Source organism: Bufo gargarizans, chromosome 6 (assembly GCF_014858855.1).
Source record: "Bufo gargarizans isolate SCDJY-AF-19 chromosome 6, ASM1485885v1, whole genome shotgun sequence".
Taxonomy (NCBI): Eukaryota; Metazoa; Chordata; class Amphibia; order Anura; family Bufonidae; genus Bufo; species Bufo gargarizans.
In genome coordinates, this window is record NC_058085.1 from 74,976,909 (window position 1) to 74,996,218 (window position 19,310).

General features: G+C 45.9%; 1 protein-coding gene across 2 annotated transcripts in view; it reads right to left on the reverse strand.

Moving 5' to 3' along the window:
• Positions 1 to 17,719, reverse strand: part of PCIF1 (phosphorylated CTD interacting factor 1) — a 78,961-nt gene extending 61,242 nt beyond the window's left edge. For both annotated transcript variants that reach the window (XR_006390520.1, XM_044299215.1), the window contains exons 1-4: positions 17,353 to 17,719; positions 8,678 to 8,800; positions 8,479 to 8,603; positions 24 to 164 (exon numbers count right to left, since the gene is read on the reverse strand). Coding sequence is in view for 1 of the 2 variants with exons in the window: in XM_044299215.1 (XP_044155150.1) it covers positions 24 to 164; positions 8,479 to 8,603; positions 8,678 to 8,800; positions 17,353 to 17,473 (510 nt within the window). In the remaining variant the exon portion in view is untranslated. The remainder of the gene's footprint in view (positions 1 to 23; positions 165 to 8,478; positions 8,604 to 8,677; positions 8,801 to 17,352) is intronic.
• Between the last annotated feature and the right edge of the window lie 1,591 nt (positions 17,720 to 19,310).

Consider the following 19,310-nt stretch of genomic DNA (forward strand, 5'->3'; position numbering starts at 1 on the left):
ACAACAAACAGAAAATTACTAACTTTCGGCTTTTTTGGGACATCAGTAGTTGGCAACTCCTCAGACAATCTTCTCTTTGCTGGTTTTGTCTCCTTGGGTGTTGTGGGCAAGGGCATTCCTCCTTCTGCAGGCACCGGTGCTGCATTAAGGCCAAGAGGATCCGACTAACGGAAAAGACACAACATTGTTTTTTTTCTGAAATCTCTTCAGTAATATCTAGTATAACATTCATGACATACATCTAACTGTTGCAAGGCTGCCTTTTCATAGTCTGTACTCCAGATGAATCTTAGTTTAATTGAATGGAGTTTTCTACAGGCAGCACTGGACAGCATTTCATCAAGTTAACAGTGAAGGTCAAACAGCCGGGAGTTGTCACCCTGCCGATAGGATACTGATGACCTATGCTGAGAATAGGTCATCAATGTAGGAAGCTAGACAACCTCTTTAATGACCAGACAGTTTTTTTGTGATTTTGCACACTTAGTGGGTTAACAGCCCTAACTTGTTTTACTTTTTTGGCTAAAATCTTTTTGCAACATTTTTTATGTGGCACCTAAAGCTTTTTATTAATTTTTTAGAGATTTTCTTTTCCATTTTTTAGGTTTAATTTGGGAGAAAACTGCAAAAATGTAGTCATGTGGCTAGCATTGATATGAATGCTAACTGCACGGGGCATAAACAACATGTATACAGCTGTATGGCAGTCATAAAAGGGTTAAATACTGACTAACTAGGTCATCAATATCTGGGTGGGGGTTTGACTCACAGCAATCAACTGTTTGAACAGACCACAGCGTTCAAGTGAGCGCTGCGGCCTCTTCTTCAGCCTGTGACATCACATTTATCGTTCACATGGCCCTCAAGCATTTCAATCCTTAAAGGGGTTGTCTCATGACTGACAATGGAGGAATATCTCTAGGATATGCCCACACTGTCTTATAGGTGTGGGTCACACTGCCAGGACCCACACCTATATCGAGAACAGAGCCCCGAAAGTGTTGGAGGGCGCACTGTGCATACGCAGCCTCCATCTATTCATTTTCTTTGGGGCCGCTGAAAATAGCAGAGCGCTGGCTTGGCTATTTCCGTCGGGCCCATAGAAGTGAATGGGCGCAATGGCTTGTCATGCGCAGTGCACTCCCATTCACGTCTATGGGGAGCACGCTTGGGGGTGGCCAGATTGGAGTCCTCCAGCCACCACCTTGCAGGCTCCATTCTCGATAAAGGTGCGGGTCCCAGTGGTGGGGCCCGCACCTATAAGACAATGGGGGCATATCCTAGCAATACGCCCCCGTTGTCTGTGATGAGACCTCTTTAAACAGGACCTTTCGGGGGGGCGTGGCCTGAGAGCGCATGGAGTAGGACGCACCGCTCACAGCTCCTGCCGATATCCTGAATAAATATATGGTAGCACCCAGCTAATTGCTTTCCTGGTGTACCCTGGTGGAGAGACAGAGACCGGAGAGTGCAGCGGTGATTGTGCGTGCCCCGTTATGCCGCGGAAGTCAAGTAAAGCGCCGAGGTCTGACAGGCTGGATGCGGGCCAAGATGGCGCCGATGGAGGAGAGGAGCCGGCGCAGATGACGATGAGTCAGAGTGTGGCGGCGAAACTGAGCAAGTATGCTCGTGCTGATGGCAGAGTGGGCGATTGGGCTGAGGGAAAGGAGGTGGACATACATACCTCGTCTGATCAGGAGGACGGTTCCCTTGATGGTGAGGCCCTGGATGCGGTGAACTGGCCGCCGCTCACTCCTGCAGGCGCAGTGAAAAATACAGTAGGCCCTAAGGCTGCAGCTACTGAGGAGCCCACCCTGAAAGATATCATGGCTGCTGTGGCTAGCTGTAACAGTACCCTGAAAGTGCTCACAGTGCAAGTTGGCAGCCTGAGATCAGATGTGTCTATAATTAGGCATGACCTGCATAAGATTTCTGAGCGTACCTCTGAATTAGAGAAAAGGGTGTCCACAATTGAAGATGCTGTACAGCCGTTGCAAATGGCGGCGAAAATGAATGCTAAGGACATAGCTGCTTTATACGCCAAAACGGACGATCTGGAGAACAGGTCCAGAAGAAGTAACCTGCGGATTGTGGGAATGCCAGAAAAGGCGGAGGGGGACAATGCCACGGAGTTCGTGGAAAAGTGGTTGTATCAGCTATTTCATGAGAAAGGCCTTTCTTCCCTGTATGCGGTAGAACGGGCGCACAGGGTGCCCATGCGGCCGCTGCCGCCCGGCAGGCCCCCCCGCCCGATGTTGGCGAAGATTCTGCACTTTAAGGACCGGGACACTATCCTGCGGCAGTCTAGGGACAATGTGGAGATGGTCCTGAATGGAGCTAAAGTGTCCATATTTCCTGATTACTCGAATGAGGTGCAGCGGAGAAGAAGTAGATTTATGGATGTAAAGAAGAGGCTGAGAGGATTACAAGTCCAGTATGCTATGCTGTTCCCTGCTAAATTGCGTGTGGTGGCTTTGGGATCCACCAGATTTTTTGAGGATCCGGAGGAAGCGGCGCAGTGGCTGGACGTCCACGAGCGGCAATTGAGGAGTGGGGCCCTGGACACTTGAAGACAGCTGAGATATGGTTCTTATGCTTATTAATACCATGTGTTTGCACTTTAAGGTTGCTATGATGTTGCACCAGTTATGAAGTGTGTTATGCAATGCTACCGTATGGTAGATCCTGAGGAGGGAGTAGGCGGTTTCGCAATGTTAGATGTTTTTCTCTGTAGTGGGGAGGATTCTCTACTCAAGAAAAGGAGTTGTAATATGTTATAAGTATAATAGGTTTGGGGGCGAGTTGCTCTCTGTATGCCCTGTGTTAGGGAGGGTGGGTGTTGGAGGGGGGACTGAGATCCCCGGGTACAGTAACCTGTTATTGGATGGGGAGGGGGGTGGGGGGGTGGGGGGGGGTTGGGGTAGGAGTAGAAAGACCGATAGGAGTATGATGAAGGGAGGTGTGTGTGAGTGGATGGGGTGTGAGCGGGGAGTGAGACTCAGATATGTTGGTATGTTTCACCATGACACGGGGGATTAAAGTGTTGAGCTGGAATGTGAGAGGTATGGCGGATGGGAAAAAACGGCAGAGTATTTTTCACTATTTGGGGCGCTTTCAGCCAGCCGTTCTTTGCTTGCAAGAAACGCACTTGACTAGGGATACTGTACATTGGCTGAGCAAGAATTGGGTGGGCCAAGTGGTTCATGCGACGCACTCTTCGCATTCCAGGGGGGTGAGTGTTTTAGTGCATAAGAGTATCAGGTATGAACATGTGCAGCAATGTGTGGATGGTGAGGGCAGGTTTGTCTGTATTGTGTGTAAGATTGATGGGGTCCAGGTGGTATTAGTGGCGGTTTATGTGCCACCTCCGTTTGCTTCTCCCTTGGTGAGGGCGATTATGTCGTTTGTGGCGGACTTCCCTGGGTTGCCTTGGCTACTAGTGGGGGACTTTAATTGCACGCCGGATGATTTGATGGATAGATGTAGGGTGGAAGGAGCGGGCGGATCGCCAGGTAGTGCGGCCTTGAGGAATATTATGGCTGAAGTTGGTTTGGTGGATGTGTGGAGAGTTCGCAACCCCGATAGGCGTGAATATTCGTGTCGGTCTGCTACGCATCATTCATTATCACGTATTGATTTGGCGCTTGTTAATGACCGTATGTTACCTCTGGTCCGGGGGGTTGTTTATCATCCCCGGTCGTTGTCTGACCACTCTCTGGTACAGATTGATTTGTGCTTGGGGGAGCTTGGACAGGGACCGAGGTTGTGGAAGTGCAATCCGCACTGGCTGAATGTATTGGGGGATCTATCTGAAGTCTCTAAAGCGGTTAAGGAATACTTTGCAATAAATGTAGGAACGGCCTCGATTCACGGGGTTTGGGATGCTATGAAAGCATTCTTGAGGGGAGTGTTAATTAAAGAGATTTGTAAGCACAAAACCAAGTCTAGGGAGGCGGATGTTAAGGTACATTTACAAGCGGCAGAAGCTGAGCGAGTGTTTGGCAGGGTGCCTTCCCTGGTTAATAGTGAGGCGCTGGCGGGGGCTCAGGAGCAGTTGAGGTGTCACTTAATTCAGGCAGCGGAGCGGAAGCGTAGTTTTTACCGCCAAAGGTCCTTCGAAGAGGGTGAGAAGGTAGGGCATTTGCTGTCGGTCGTCTCTCAGGCCCAGCGGGGATCCTCCTGTATACAGGAGCTGTGGGATGGGAATGGGTGCGGTAGGCAGGATACCAAGGGAATTTTAGAGGTATTAAAGGGATTTTATGTGTCACTGTATGAATCTACTGTCCCTAGTTCTGGGGAAGCGCTGAACGCCTTTTTAGAGGGGGCACAGTTGCAGGTTCTGTCGGAGGAGGATAGAGAGAGACTGGAGGAGCCGATTTCATTGGAGGAACTGGAAGCAGCACTGGGTGGGATGGCGAATGGTAAGGCCCCGGGGGCAGATGGTTTGCCTGTGGAGGTATATAAGAAAATGCAGGGGTTGCTTCTCCCGGAATTACTCAAGGTGCTGGAATACTCACTGGAGACTGGTTCGCTTCCACCCTCAATGCAGGAGGCTATAATTGTAGTACTTCCCAAACCTGGGAAAGATCCCAAATTTCCAGAATCGTATAGACCAATTTCGCTTCTTACGGCTGATGTGAAGCTCCTGGCTAAGGTGTTGGCGAACAGGTTGTCCAGGGTGATTCTGTCTATTGTACATCCTGACCAGACAGGTTTTATGCCTGGGAAGTCGACGGCTATCAACATCAGGAGGCTGTATGCTGGTCTGAATGTCCCGGCTGACAACTGCGGGGATAGGGCCTTGCTTTCCTTAGATGCCGCTAAGGCATTCGACAGTGTGGAGTGGACGTACCTGTGGGGTGTTCTGAGAGTTATGGGGTTTGGGGACCGGTTTGTGCGGTGGGTGCAGGTTTTGTATTCCTGTCCCAGAGCCCGTATTAGAGCGAATGGAGGGTTGTCGGACAGTTTTAAATTGGCAAGAGGCACCAGACAGGGATGCCCATTGTCGCCCCTATTATTTGCTCTGGCCATTGAGCCACTAGCTGCTTTGATACGCCTGTCTCCTCATATTGTGGGGTTTAGATACGGTAATGTCCAGAATAAGGTGGCTCTTTACGCCGATGATACCTTGCTTTTTCTGGGCGATACTGGGTCATCCTTGGATGGTGCCATGTCACTGATAGATAGCTTTGGGAGCTTCTCCGGTCTTAGGATTAATTGGCAAAAATCTGCTTTGATGCCTGTGGATGGACAGTGTGTGCCTGAGGTGCGAGAGGATGATAGAATTCCTTGGGTGACGAAGTTTAAATATTTAGGATTGTACATAACGCCTAGACTGATGGATTTTGAGGATCTTAATCTAACCCCTCTGCTGGTAGCTTTCAGGCTGAAGGTGAGAATTTGGTGTAAGCTCTTTTTGTCGGTAGTGGGTAGAGTGAACCTTTTAAAAATGGTAATGATGCCGCAGTTACTCTATGTGCTTAATAATGCCCCTGTCTGGATTCCGCGAGATAGGTTTAGGAAAATACACTCCATTTTTAGAGATCTTATTTGGAAGTATGGCCAAGCAAGGATTAAATTGGAGACGCTGCAGTACTCTAAGACGGAGGGCGGTTTGGCTGTACCTAATGCTTGGTTGTATTTCCTGGCGGCTCAGTGTCAGCATTTTAAGGGCTGGATTGACTTTCAGGCCGTGGATGTGACGGGAAAGATATTACAGCATTGGGTGGGTAGTAGGGACCTTATGTGCATTTTGGAGGGGGCGGGCATGCATGGGGGGAAAGATAGGGTCCTAGTAATTGATCTTATGAAGAAAGTGTGGGCGACGGTGAAGCAAATTAGGGGTGTGGGAGGAGTGGGGGAGCTTTCCCCAATATGGGACAACTGTCTGTTGCCAGAATTCATGTCACTGTCGGGACTTAGGAACTGGGAGTCTAGGGAAGTCATGAGGATAGGTCAATTACTTGATGGCACGGTATTCAAATCTTTTCAGGGTCTGCAACAAGAGTTTGATGTCCCCAAGAATTGGTTCTATCAGTATCTGCAATTGCGGCATGCATATGAGGTCACGGTGAGAAAAGGGTGTCGTATAGCTACAATGGATGTGGTGCAGAAACTTATCCTTCCGAAGGGCGGGAAGAGAGGACTGATTTCTCAGGTGTATACGGTGTTATTGGATAGCTTTCTGGAGGGATTCCCCCGGTCAAGGATGATGAAGTGGGAAGGGGACTTAGGTGCAGTTTCGAAGGATCAGTGGGATGATATATTGGAGGCGGTTCCCAGAGTGTCTCTCAGCGAGCAGGCAAAATTTTCACAACTTTTTATCATTCACAGAGTGTATAAGACACCAGTGTTTTTACGGAAAATTGGGGTCAGGACCGATGATAGGTGTCCGAAATGTATGGTGGAAGGAGCGGATCTGGTGCATATGTTGTGGTCGTGCTCGGTTATAAGTGGATATTGGGAAAGGGTGATGAATAGGATTAACCGGAACATGGGGCTGAGATTGCAAAGAGATCCTAAGATGTGTGTGCTGGGATATGTAGCTGAGATTGGAGAGAGTGAGTTGGTTAAGGTGGCGGTGGGAAGACTGCTTTATGTGGCTAGGAAACTGGTGGCGCAGAGGTGGATCCAGGGGAGTCCGCCAACTATAGAAGAGTTTGAAAGGAAGGTGAATGACATGTTGATCTTGGAAAAGAGTGTGTTTGTAAAGCGTGGCTGCCCTCAGAAGTTTGAAAAACTGTGGAATGAATGGTTGTCTCATACTCATCTCATGTTATAAAATGGGTTTGAAGGTTTAATACTCCTTTTTCTTTGTTGGGGGGGGAGGGGAAGAGGGGGGAGGGGGGGGGGGAGATGTCCTGTTGGTCAAGGGAAAGTTGACCTGTTTAGGGATATGGTAGATTTTGGGGGATGTTTACTCTCTGCGACTTCATGTACTCAAGTGTGAGTATGCTGTGCTATGGTAATAATTATTATGCTTGTTGCTGTGAGCCATGATGGAATTTTATTCTGTTATTCATTTTGTCATATTGTGAACCCTGAAAATGTCTTTTTTGGAAAAAAGAAAACAGAAATTTCAATTTCAATAAAAATGATTTGATTTAAAAAAACAGGACCTTTCACCGTCCCCTAAATGACCTTGGTATGTAAATCCATACCATTAGTACAGGGAGGAGGAGATGGCTGTGTTTCTCACGGGCGTCTCCTACTCCCTTGCTGTGAGCTGTCCAATCACAGGTGAGCACGTCACAGCCAGGGGGGGGGAGAGGAGAGCTATTGAGGACATTCCCTCTTTACATGGGGAGGTGTTCTGCTGACAAATGAGCATTTTTAATGGAGGAGAATAAAAGATTTCATCACCCAAGTGTTTGACAGTGACATGTTTACAGTCATCTTGTATACCAACATTCATTCCCAATCGGCCTGTGTAAAAGATTATAAAAGAGTTTTTGGGGCATTTAACATTTTTATGATTTCTCTGACATATTAGCCCCAGTTACAAGGGGATACAGTTCCCTTTACAAGGGAGGTTGAGCCTTCCTGCAGAGCTGATCTGGGTCTGCTAACATCCAACATCTCATCCAGATACCTGTCCGCTAGCAATCACATGATCACTAGTACTGAAACAGGAAGCGGCATTGTCAATTTCTGATCTGTATATACAGCAGTCATTGAGCACTGTGTATACATCAATGGAGAAGACAGGGACAGTAACAACCATCGCTGCCTTCTCTATGAGAAGCCCAGCTGTCACTGACAGTCGATCTACCTCTCCTGCAGCTGTCTGATAACTATGCTGCTTCTAACTCTGCAAGGATGTTCAGAAACATCCAGAACTGTGAACCTCCTCGAGGTATATAGTCAACAGGCGGTCCAAAAGTGGTTAAAGGGGTTTTTCAAGGCATTTAATATTCATAACCTATCCTCAGGATAGGTCATCAATATAAGATCGGCAATGTGTCTTCTCGTCATACAGCTGAACCCCTGCCGATCTGGATGATTGGCATACACGTCATAAATGTCAGAGGTGACTGGGGTTACAGAAACAGCTGGGAAGGCTGTGCTACATTGTTTTCATAGCTCTCATTCACTTCTATGGGGAGTTAAGAAAACAGCACAGCCCACTCGACAGATTTCATAACCCAAGCCACCTCTGGTTAACGTATATGACTGGCATTCAAGCGTCAGCCATGAATGACTGATCTAGGAACACACATTTATTAATGTATGCAGTCTGTGGGGGGCCGGTAAGGTTAGTCTTGACATTTTATTATTTTACACCATGAAGAGTCCTTAAAAAACCTAAACTGACTGAAAACCATTTTAAACAGTGTGAAAAGAAATTATATGACAATTTACAGACAGACAAACCTATAATCCAACATAATATCTCAGCGATCAATAAGTTAAGCGGATGTCATGGCGATGATCTACAGATGTGATATTCTGTGCAATGAAAAGATTACTGGTACTCACAATGACGTTATGCTGGCCCAGCACAGGCATCTCCCACAGGGACTGATTGGTGAAACGGTTAAAATAATATGGTCGATTCTCCCTCTTACTCCAGCACTTCTCCCATCCAGCCTGCAGCAGCTCATCTGCAGAAATATGGCAGATATGAGTATCACATATTATATCTCAACGCAAAACCACCATGAAGGATGTAAGTTACCTGGCAAGTCAGAGAAGACGGACTGAGGCTGAGGTGAGCTTGATGTACTAGGGGACAGGCTGATCAAGGCGGCATCCTCTTGAGGACTTCCATGGTTATCCCGGGCCATTTTGTGTGACCAAACTAGCAATGAAAAAAAGACACACGTATATGAAAAAATAAAATTAATCACTGGTGTTGACACAACATATATGATGTATAGATATATCATGCTGGCAAATGACTGTACAAGTGAGCGCAGGATGACATGGGTGTTATGTTACTTCTGCAGAGGCACAATAGTGATAATCATCATTATTATATCTGTAGAAAACAATGCGATGTGGGCCCAGTAGTGGGATTTAATGATATACTGTAAAAACGAGAATACTCTGGTTCATTGCCTTATGGTTTCACTTATTTGAGGGGTTAAAATCAATGGATATCAGATAAATAATAAAAAAAATATATATAGCATCTTCTAATTAAAGGGGTTATCCTGGAAAAGATAAAGATGACTTTTCCTCAGGATAGGATCATCAGCGGGGGTCCAAGTCCCAGCATTCCCGCTGGTCACTATGCTCCCCGAATCTCCGTTGAGCGATGCCGATGAAAACCTGAATGTGCCGATCATCATGGTTTCAGCAAAGGTTTAAAGGCTATGTACACCTTTGGGGGCAATTGTTTTATGATCGCATTTTACTAATTTTGAACTAAAAATAATTTTTCACTTTGTGTTGGTCATCTAAAAAAATCTCGAAATTACTAAGAGGTCATAAACACTTATTTAAAGGAAACCTGTCACCAGTTTTATGGTGTCCTAACTAAGGACAACATAAATAAGTGACTGATTCTCTTAGCAAAATGCTGGGTCACTTTCTTTAATTGACCCAGTCAATCTGCCAACATCTTGTACTGAAAAGCTCCAGCTGATAATGATGAGTCATAAATATACATGAGCTCCTGACTCTCCCCGCCCCCCTGCTGCTGAGTGACAGTTTGTTTCCATATGAATCAGCAGCAGGTGGGCAGGGGAGTGGCTATAGCTCTGAATTAAATATACGCTGGACTCAAATCAGCTCATTAGCATGTGGCATGCGGCATCTTTGTGTGTATTATGAGGTAACCATCTGTCACACCAGTAAGTGAATACAAGGTACTTTTTAGTAGTTAATGATTGTATATAATTAGATTATAATCAAATATCCACATGACAGGTTCCTTTTAAGGCTACATGCACACGACCGTGTGTGTTTTGCGGTCCGCAAACAAAAAACTGATGACATTCCGTATGGCATCAGTTTTTTTTGCGGATCCGTTTTTTTTGCAGATCCATTGTAATAATGCCTATCCTTGTCCGCAAACTAGAAACATGCACTAGGACATGCACTATTTTTTTAGCTGAGCAACGGAACGGACATACTGATGCGGACAGCACACTGTGTGCTGTCCTTGTTTTTTGCGGACCCATTGAAATGAATGGCTCCGCATCCTATCCGCGAAAAAAACGGATCGGACACAAACAAAATACGGTCATGTGCATGTAGCCTAAGACGCATTCTTATCAGTAAGAGAAAAAACTGACCTATAATGAGTGTTTAGGAGATCAGAGATAATGAACCGAGTGAAAAGTCAGAGCCTGCTACTAGAGAATCTGAAGGCTACACAGAGACAGAGGTTCAACATTTTTTTAATAAAAACAAATTGAAAAATGATTTTGAGCTCAAAACAAGTACAATGCAATAATAAAAATTGGCCCCAGAGTCCCTTTTAAAGTTTTTTTCTGAGATTTAATTTTTTTACTAATGACCTATCTTTTGGATCGCAAAGAAAAAAAAAAAAAAAAAAACACAATGCAACAGCACTCTGCAAACCAAATAAAGTACAATGATGCCATAGTAATAGAAAATATTCTGGTGCTATGCTACGCTTTTTTTTTTTAAATTGAGATTCTTGGCAAATACATTTTGTACAAAATTATTTGGGCCCGTCTGCCACACGTCAAGGTGATCTCTGAAAGACAGGAACCTAACACTAAATGCTACCCGTTATGTGCCATAACGACCACTATAAAATTCAGGAGATGCAGGTACCAACATGCATGCTGAGCCCACTCTATACCTCTCCTGGTGCCAAATGAGTGAGTGCAGGCTACAGCTTTAGGCCCCCTGCACACTAACGTGTGCACCCCGTTGCCGTATTGCACTTCACATTGTTCCTGTCCGTTTAATGTATACAAAAAATTTTTATAGATTAAACGGATGCCTCAAACTAATACCATACAATGGCCATCCGTTCCACATGGAGTTCCATTGCAAAAAAATAAAATAAAAATTATACTTTTTTTTACCATTGTAAAAAAAATGTATACTTTTTTTACCGGATTGTGACATGGTTTGCTGCGTTTTTGTATCTTTTTTTTCCTAACATGTACGTGAAACGGAGGCATAAAACGTGATGTGAACCCACCCTAACTGCCATTTGTTAACGTGAGACCACCCCTTGAACACACGCACCCTTAGGCCTCCTGCACACAAATGTGTGCGCCGCCTTGCCGTATTGCGGACCCGCAATACACTGGTGCCGTTCGGTGGGCATTCCGCATCACGGATGCGGACCCATTCACTTGAATGGGTCTGCAAATCTAGAGATGCGGAATGGAAGCACGGAACGGAACCCTACGGAGTGCTTCCATGGGGTTTTGTCCCGTACTTCCGTTCTGCAAAAAGAGAGAACATGTCCTATCTTTTTGCGGAACGGCCGGATCGCTGACCCATTCAAGTGAATGGGTCCGCGATCCGCTGTGGCTGCCCCACGGACTGTGTTCGTGCATTGCGGCCCACATTTTGCGGGCTGCAGCACGATCACAGGGTGCACACATTCGTGTGCAGGGAGCATTATACTTACACTAATTAAAATCAGCCTATGGGGCAGACAGGCTGGTCAGGGGTGGAGTCAGCCACAACTTCAGTACAAACTGCAGTAGCAGTTAGCATTTAGTCCTTGACGTGTGGCAGACGGGCCCAAATAATTTTGTACAAAATATATTTGCCAAGAATCTCAATTTTACAAAATAAGCATAGCATTAGCAGCAGAAAATTTTCTATTACTATAGCATTATTGTACTTTATTTGGTTTGCAGAGTGCTGTTGCATTGTGTATTTTTTTTTCTTTGCGTTTCTTGCCATGGCAGCTGCGCATTGGGATGCGCTGACTGACCCCCTTTTTCTTTGCTATCCTTTGGATCGATCATCACTATCTGATCGGTGGGGGTCCAACACCTGGGACCTCTGTCGATTGCAGTAGCGCTGCAGCCTTCTCTCAGCTTACCAAGCACAGCGCTGTACATTGGAAAGCAGATATGCTTGGTATCGCAGCTCAGCCCCTTTCACTTCAATGGGTCACAGCTCCGCTTAGACCATGTGACAGATGAATGTGACTTCACAATGGCATAGGCCAGTGATAGGCAAACTGCGACTCTCCAGCTGTTGCAAAACTACAACTCCCACCATGCCCTGCTGTAGGCTGATACCTGTAGGAAGTCTTTGCATGCTGGGAGTAGTAGTTCTGCAACAGCTGGAGAGCCGCAGTTTGCCTATCACTGGCCTAGGCAAAGCTGTGAAAAGTCCATGGCGCTACTGCAAGCATCAATGCCTTCTCAAACAGCAGATCGGCGTGGGTCCCAGGTGTAGGACCTGCACTGTTCAGATACTGCCAACCTATCCTGAAGATAGGTCATCAGTTTAAAAAAAAATCTGGGAAACCCCCCTTTAAAACCCGTACCTTTCTAGTTAACATTTATCTGTTGAATACACTTTGTATAAAAAAATAAAATTAAAAAAAACACATTAAAACTACAGTGGCACTTAAACCAAACTCTACCCTAAAGAAGAAAGGGGTTCACGCACTCAGCACAATCGCTCCATGACCCTGCACTGCATTCTGTAACCATTTCCAGTCAGTTTTACTCAATGCTCCAATCAATAAAGTTGACAGTAATGGTATATGAAACTCACACAGCACCATCAGCTTTTGTGGCACTCGACACAGTAAGGCCCAGTTCACACCTCTGTCAAGAAGATCCGGCAGTCGGCCAGACATAAAAATGTTGCATGCAACAGCTTTTGTCTCATTACGGTCAATGGTGATCCGGGGTGAAGTAGAAAATCTGGCAACGCTGAATCCTGCGAGATCCAGCTGCTCTATGCCGGAACAGCCTGCCGGATCTCCTTGACGGAGATGTGACATTTATGTAAGCTATACATGTTCAGTCCACACACAGGGTAACAATATGCACTAGGTGGCAGCCCTGCCCATATGAGCTTACAATCTACAGACAGGCCTCCCCATTTAACATTAATTGGCCACGTTATGACTTGTACTTGTTGAAATGCAATCAAGACAGGCGCATTTACTACTGCTCCGGGCCTCTTTCCAGGGAGGGACATCTCTTTTTCTAATTAGCGAGCACTGTCATATGATGCAAGCACTTGTAAGCTAAATTCATTACAACCTGGCCTCCTACAAATGGGAGGGCACAATAACGTCTTTATTCCAATGAGTGATGTTCATGATGTGCTGTCTGAGCTCCAATTCATACGATCAAGACCGCAGCATGCTCTGTTCTAGTCCGTTTTTCCCGCTAGGCTTGTTTGTTCAAGTCAATGGGTCTGACCCACTATGTGTGACGGCTGCATTTCCAGGACCATGTTCAGATAATGCATTGAGTACAGTACGATAGACCCGTAGTGAGGTAGAAACTCACTGCATCATATGTCATTATAAGTGTTGAGCGACGCGAGCTGCGGATGCTTCATCCGAAGTCGCTTCGGTCAAAACTCTGGAATAATACTGTGCGGAGATCTGTCTCAGTACCAGTATTAGAATGTATGGGCTCCGATAAGCCAAAGTAAGTTATTTACAAAGTAGAGCGGGACTTCGTTGAAGAACTTTGATAGCTGATTTTGTAAACTTCGGTTTCGAGGTACTAGTCGCCAAACGCCACCTAATCAACAAAAAGTAGCAGAAAAAAAGTGTGTTCTGCAATACCTATTTCCCATAGAGCTTGATCTGGAGCTGTTCTTTTTACAGAACCCATCGTATTAGGGCTCATGGAGACAGCCGTGCCCCGCAGACAGCAGGTCCGCAATATACGGGCCCCGGCCGTTTGTACACCACATCAGTTGCGGACAGATCACAGACCCATTCAAGTTGAATTGTCCTGCATCCGTCTGCAACAGCTGCACTGATTATGCCCGTGCAAATTGCAGTCCCCGATGCACGGAACAGCCAAGCAACAACCATCTGCATGAGCCCTTAGGTCCCTTTCACATGACCGTATAGCTTTTTTTTAGTTTTTTGCTGTCCATTTTTCACGGATCAGTTGTTCCGTTTTTCCGTTCCGTTTTTCCATATCCAGTAATTACATAGTAAAAATTGGGCTGGGCATAAAACTTTCAATTAATGGTTCTGCAAAAACGGAATGGATACAGAAGACATATGGATGCATTTGCGTATGTCTTCAGATTTTTTTTTTTTGAATGAAAAAAAATAATAATAATAGTCTGAAAGAGGCCTTACACTGACGTGCCCAGACCTAGCCCTACACATAGGATTATGATAGGCCAGAAGGCGGTGACCATTTGTCCATCAGATTGTTCCTAGGAATGATCCCACCAATGAGATTAGAGACTTAGGGTACCTGCACACTGGTGCGGTTAGACTAACAGAAATTCTGCACCAAAATCCGCATTTGTTACTTGCAGTTTTTGGTTCAGGTTTGCTGAAGATCTCACCTTTTGTATGGCAATAAAAAAATATGACACAAACAACTGACATGCCGTCTCTTTCTAAATCCGCATGGCAGGTCAATTTCAGCACTGGAAAAAAAAAAAAAATGAAGGAAACTCTACTTGAGATTTGTCTTTGCTGGTAATGTATTAAGGCGCCTTCACATGCTACGGATTTTGCTGCTCCATTCATTTGAATAAGGCAACAAGCACGTGGATTTCCGCAAGCCCTAGTCAGGTGAATGAAGCTGCAGCGTGGGAAGGTCCCCTAAGGCCCTATAACTGTATATTTGCTCCGCTAGGTACTTTTTATAGATTGGGTACGGGCCAATTCTTTTAAATGGGGCTGCAAAAAATGCGAACAGCACACTGTGTGATGTCCACATGCGTATGTCTGTTCTGCAGTCCAGAAAAAACGTACGTGACCAGAAGGATAGACATTGCTACAATGGGTCCACGAAAATAAAACTGAAACACAGACGTCCCCCCTTTTTTTTTTTTTGAGGATCCACATTTTGCAGATTGGAAAATACATACAGTTGTGTGAATGTAAACTAAGGGCCCATACTCTTGCGGAACGGAGGGATCGCGGACCCATTCAAGTGAATAGGTCCACGATCCCCATGCGGCTGCCCCAATTTGCGGTCCACAGCACGGGCTTCTCACATTCGTGTGAACGAGCCCTCAGGTACGCCTTTTTTTGTGAATATATATATATATACACACACTTTAAAGGGGTTGTCTCATCAAAGACAATGGGGGAATATAGGATATGCCCCCATTGTCTTATAGGTGCAGGACCCACCCGCATCGAGAATGGAGAGCCAAAAGCGTTGGGAGGGCGCACTGCGCACGCACAGCCGTCCTCCATTCATTTTCTAAGGGACCGCTGAAAATAGCCGAGAGCTGGCTTGGCTATTTCCATCGGCCCCATAGAAGTGAATGGGAGCGGTGGCTGGTCATGTGCGGTGCGCTCCGATCCACTTCTATGGGAAGCGCCCTTGGTGGTGGTCGGACTGAAGTCCTCCAGCCACCACCTTGCAGGCTCTGTTTCCGATATAGGCGCTGGGACGCGCAACGATAAGACAATGGGGGCATATCATAGCAATATGCCCCCCATTGTCTGTGATGAGACAACCCCTTTAGGTTTATTAGACAATAAGCTGTTTGGAGACTCATTCCCGTTGCGGCCCGGCCTGGCCCCCACCCCCCCGATGTTTTGAAGCGACACCGGTAGCGAAGTATAACCAGTACAAGGGTCCCGGGCATTTTGGGGGGCATTACAGGGGTTTGCTAACCCCTTTAAAACTATGACACACTGGGGGAGGCGTATTTTTTTGTCTACATGTGTATGATTTTTTGGCGCACTTTTTTCAGATGTGTTCTAATAAACTTTACTGTCATATTGTTTTTTCTAATGAGCAGGGACAGGGAACATTTTTCTAATATTCTTTATTTAGGTAAAACTAGGGCTGAAAGGTCCCTGTAAAGATGGAGGAGCAACTGAAGCCGTGACCAAAGATGCGAAACCAAAATGATCTAAGTTACAGAAAAGACGGGAAACAATATTTGTCCCACACAGAGGCGTCCTGTATACGGGTAGTGGATGCGCCAAAAACCACCCGGACCACAGACACTCGACACAATAATACATTAGGAGCAATAGCCAGGCCTCACAATCACTAAGTATTATCCAGCATAAAACTGGAAAAACACGGATCATGTAAGAACAGCTGTGCACCAAATAAATCAAACCCTAAATGTGTGCACGGGATTGGGGGGGGGGGGCAGAAAAGTAAACATGCCCCACTTTGTAGAGAATTTCAGAATACACAAAAACTGTAAAACCGTCAAAAAGACTACGGGGAGACAGTGTTACACGTCGGTCAGCTGTACCACCATCATCATCATCATCATAACCGTGGCACATCTCGGGCCGTTGTGCACTAGGCTGGCGGAGACGGCAGTAACCTATAATAAGCATGGCAGGCTGCCCAAAAATGGCAAAGAAATAAATTAATCAAGCCCCAATTTGAACAAAAAATTCCAACTTTTTAGCATGAAAAGATTCTAGAAAATCGCACACACAGGTTCACGTGTTGCATCTCTTGTGCGGTATTTTGCTATTGAACGTTATGTGAATTTGTTGACTTTGTGACAGGAGGTGGGTCGCTGAATACGGGAGTGGGGGGAAGCTTGTGGGGGTCCAAAATTCAGCGAAAACTATGCCTCGTTACACATTAACCAGAATGGACCAGCGCGTGATACTGGCTCATCTCAGAGTTCGCAGCGGTCACCACTGGTCCCTGTCTTAGATGCCCACAAGTGGACAAACCCTTGAAGTGAACACTCCTCCTTCATTAGAGCACAGTTTGTCCGGGGTTTTCCACCATTTTCCTGTCAGACACATAGATACATACACTCCTCCACAGAGAGGACCCCATATTACACAGAAGCCCCCCTTACACGGGTGCGGGGACCACCAAAGGAATACGCCTAGTAAAATGCCGTGGCGGGTGCAGCCATGTCTACAGGTACACAGCTCGCTGTCTCCGTGTTGTGCAGGGCACACATCCATCCTCCAGAGCTGCACTCCCCGCCCCTGCCGCCGCCATCCACTTTATTTATTCACATTTCCTATTCTTATTATTAGTCGCTTCGCTCTCATTTTGGCGCGCTCGTTACAAGCCTAGTCTTTCTCCCCCTCGTGCTCGCGCCTTCTGCAGCGCGCTCCCCGGGCGGTGACAAGATGGCGCTGGAAGCTGCGCTGGCGGCTCTGGGCTTTGCAGTTATTTTGCGCGGTTATCGGGGCGCGTTGGGAGCGCAGTCTGAGCTCAGCGGCAGCTCGGGGTTTTACGACGCCAGACGGTTCGGGTGTCAGAGCGTGGGACGCCCCGGGAGCCTCACCTGGGGCCGAGGCAATCTCCGTCACTGACTCCTGTCCGTTCACTGTTATCCCGCCTCCGCCTCTCCCTCCCCGCCGGGGCCGCCATCTTGTATTCCAGCCCCGGCCCTGCCGAGTGCGCATGCTCTGCCCGCCGGACTAAACGGCCGACTTGTGACGCCATGTTAGAGGTGGCAGACGGCCGCTCGGGTGCTGTTGTGCGCGGAGTGGAAGTTTTGTGAGGAAAAACGGAATCAAATCATGTGAAAAGAATATATATATATATCTGAGAGTATTGTTGAAGTGTATGCAGGACTAGTACTATAGAGGAGATTCATTAATATTGGACTTTCTCATCAATTTTACTTCTGTCTCTTTATAGGAAAACAATGGATCCCAACCGTTCGTCATTGGTTCACAGGTTTTCTTCAGGAAGCACAGGATTTTACCTCACAAAATTACGCATTATGCTGGGGGTCATTTATCAAGGAACTTGTGATTATTTAAGTCCCCTTTTTTACGTTGAAAAGTTTTTGTCAGTGGCCGAGACGGGGGATTGGCAGGGGAGCGTCGGTGGCCGGTACTCCAGCATCGGCAAATCTCCTAACATGTATGTCTGGAAACGGTCGTATGTGTTCTCGAAAACCTACACCGGCCTGGGGGCGCACTCCTCGTCATAGGCGAATCCTCCGGCAGCGTAAGGGGGAAACAGACCAGCATGAAAATGCCTGTCTTTGTAAATGTCCCCCGCTGTGTGAACAGAGGGACACATTTACTAACGTGTTTGTAACTCTTTTTAGTCGAATAAAATGCAGTTTTTTTTTTTGTCACATTTATGAAATCGCGCCTGTTTTTGAGGCACCTGGTTCGGCTCTATAGAATTTTTATATTAACCACTTCAGCCCCGCTAGGTGAAACCCCCTTCATGACCAGGCCACTTTTTACACTTCGGCACTACACTACTTTCACCGTTTATCGCTCGGTCATGCAACTTACCACCCAAATGAATTTTACCTCCTTTTCTTCTCACTAATGGAGCTTTCATTTGGTGGTATTTTATTGCTGCTGACATTTTTACTTTTTTTGTTATTAATCAAAATGTAACGATTTTTTTGCAAAAAAATGACATTTTTCACTTTCAGCTGTGAAATTTTGCAAAAAAAACGACATCCATATATAAATTTTTCGCTAAATTTATAGTTCTACATGTCTTTGATAAAAAAAAAATGTTTGGGCAAAAAAAAAAATGGTTTGGGTAAAAGTTATAGCATTTACAAACTATGGTACAAAAATGTGAATTTCCGCTTTTTGAAACGGCTCTGATTTTCTGAGCACCTGTCATGTTTCCTGAGGTTCTACAATGCCCAAACAGTAGAAAAACCCCACAAATGACCCCATTTCGGAAAGTAGACACCCTAAGGTATTCGCTGATGGGCATAGTGAGTTCATAGAACTTTTTATTTTTTGTCACAAGTTAGCGGAAAATGATGATGATTTTTTATTTTTATTTTTTTCTTACAAAGTCTCATATTCCACTAACTTGCGACAAAAAATAAAAAATTCTAGGAACTCACCATGCCCCTCACAGAATACCTTGGGGTGTCTTCTTTCCAAAATGGGGTCACTTGTGGGGTAGTTATACTGCCCTGGCAATTTAGGGGCCCAAATGTGTGAGAAGAACTTTGCAATCAAAATGTGTAAGAAATGCCCTGCAAAATCCGAAAGGTGCACTTTGGAATATGCGCCCCTTTGCCCACCTTGGCAGCAAAAAAGTGTCACACATGTGGTATCGCCGTACTCAGGAGAAGTTGGGGAATGTGTTTTGGGGTGTCATTTTACATATACCCATGCTGGGTGAGAGAAATATCTTGGCAAAAGACAACTTTTCACATTTTTTTATACAAAGTTGGCATTTGACCAAGATATTTTTCTCACCCAGCATGGGTATATGTAAAATGACACCCCAAAACACATTGCCCAA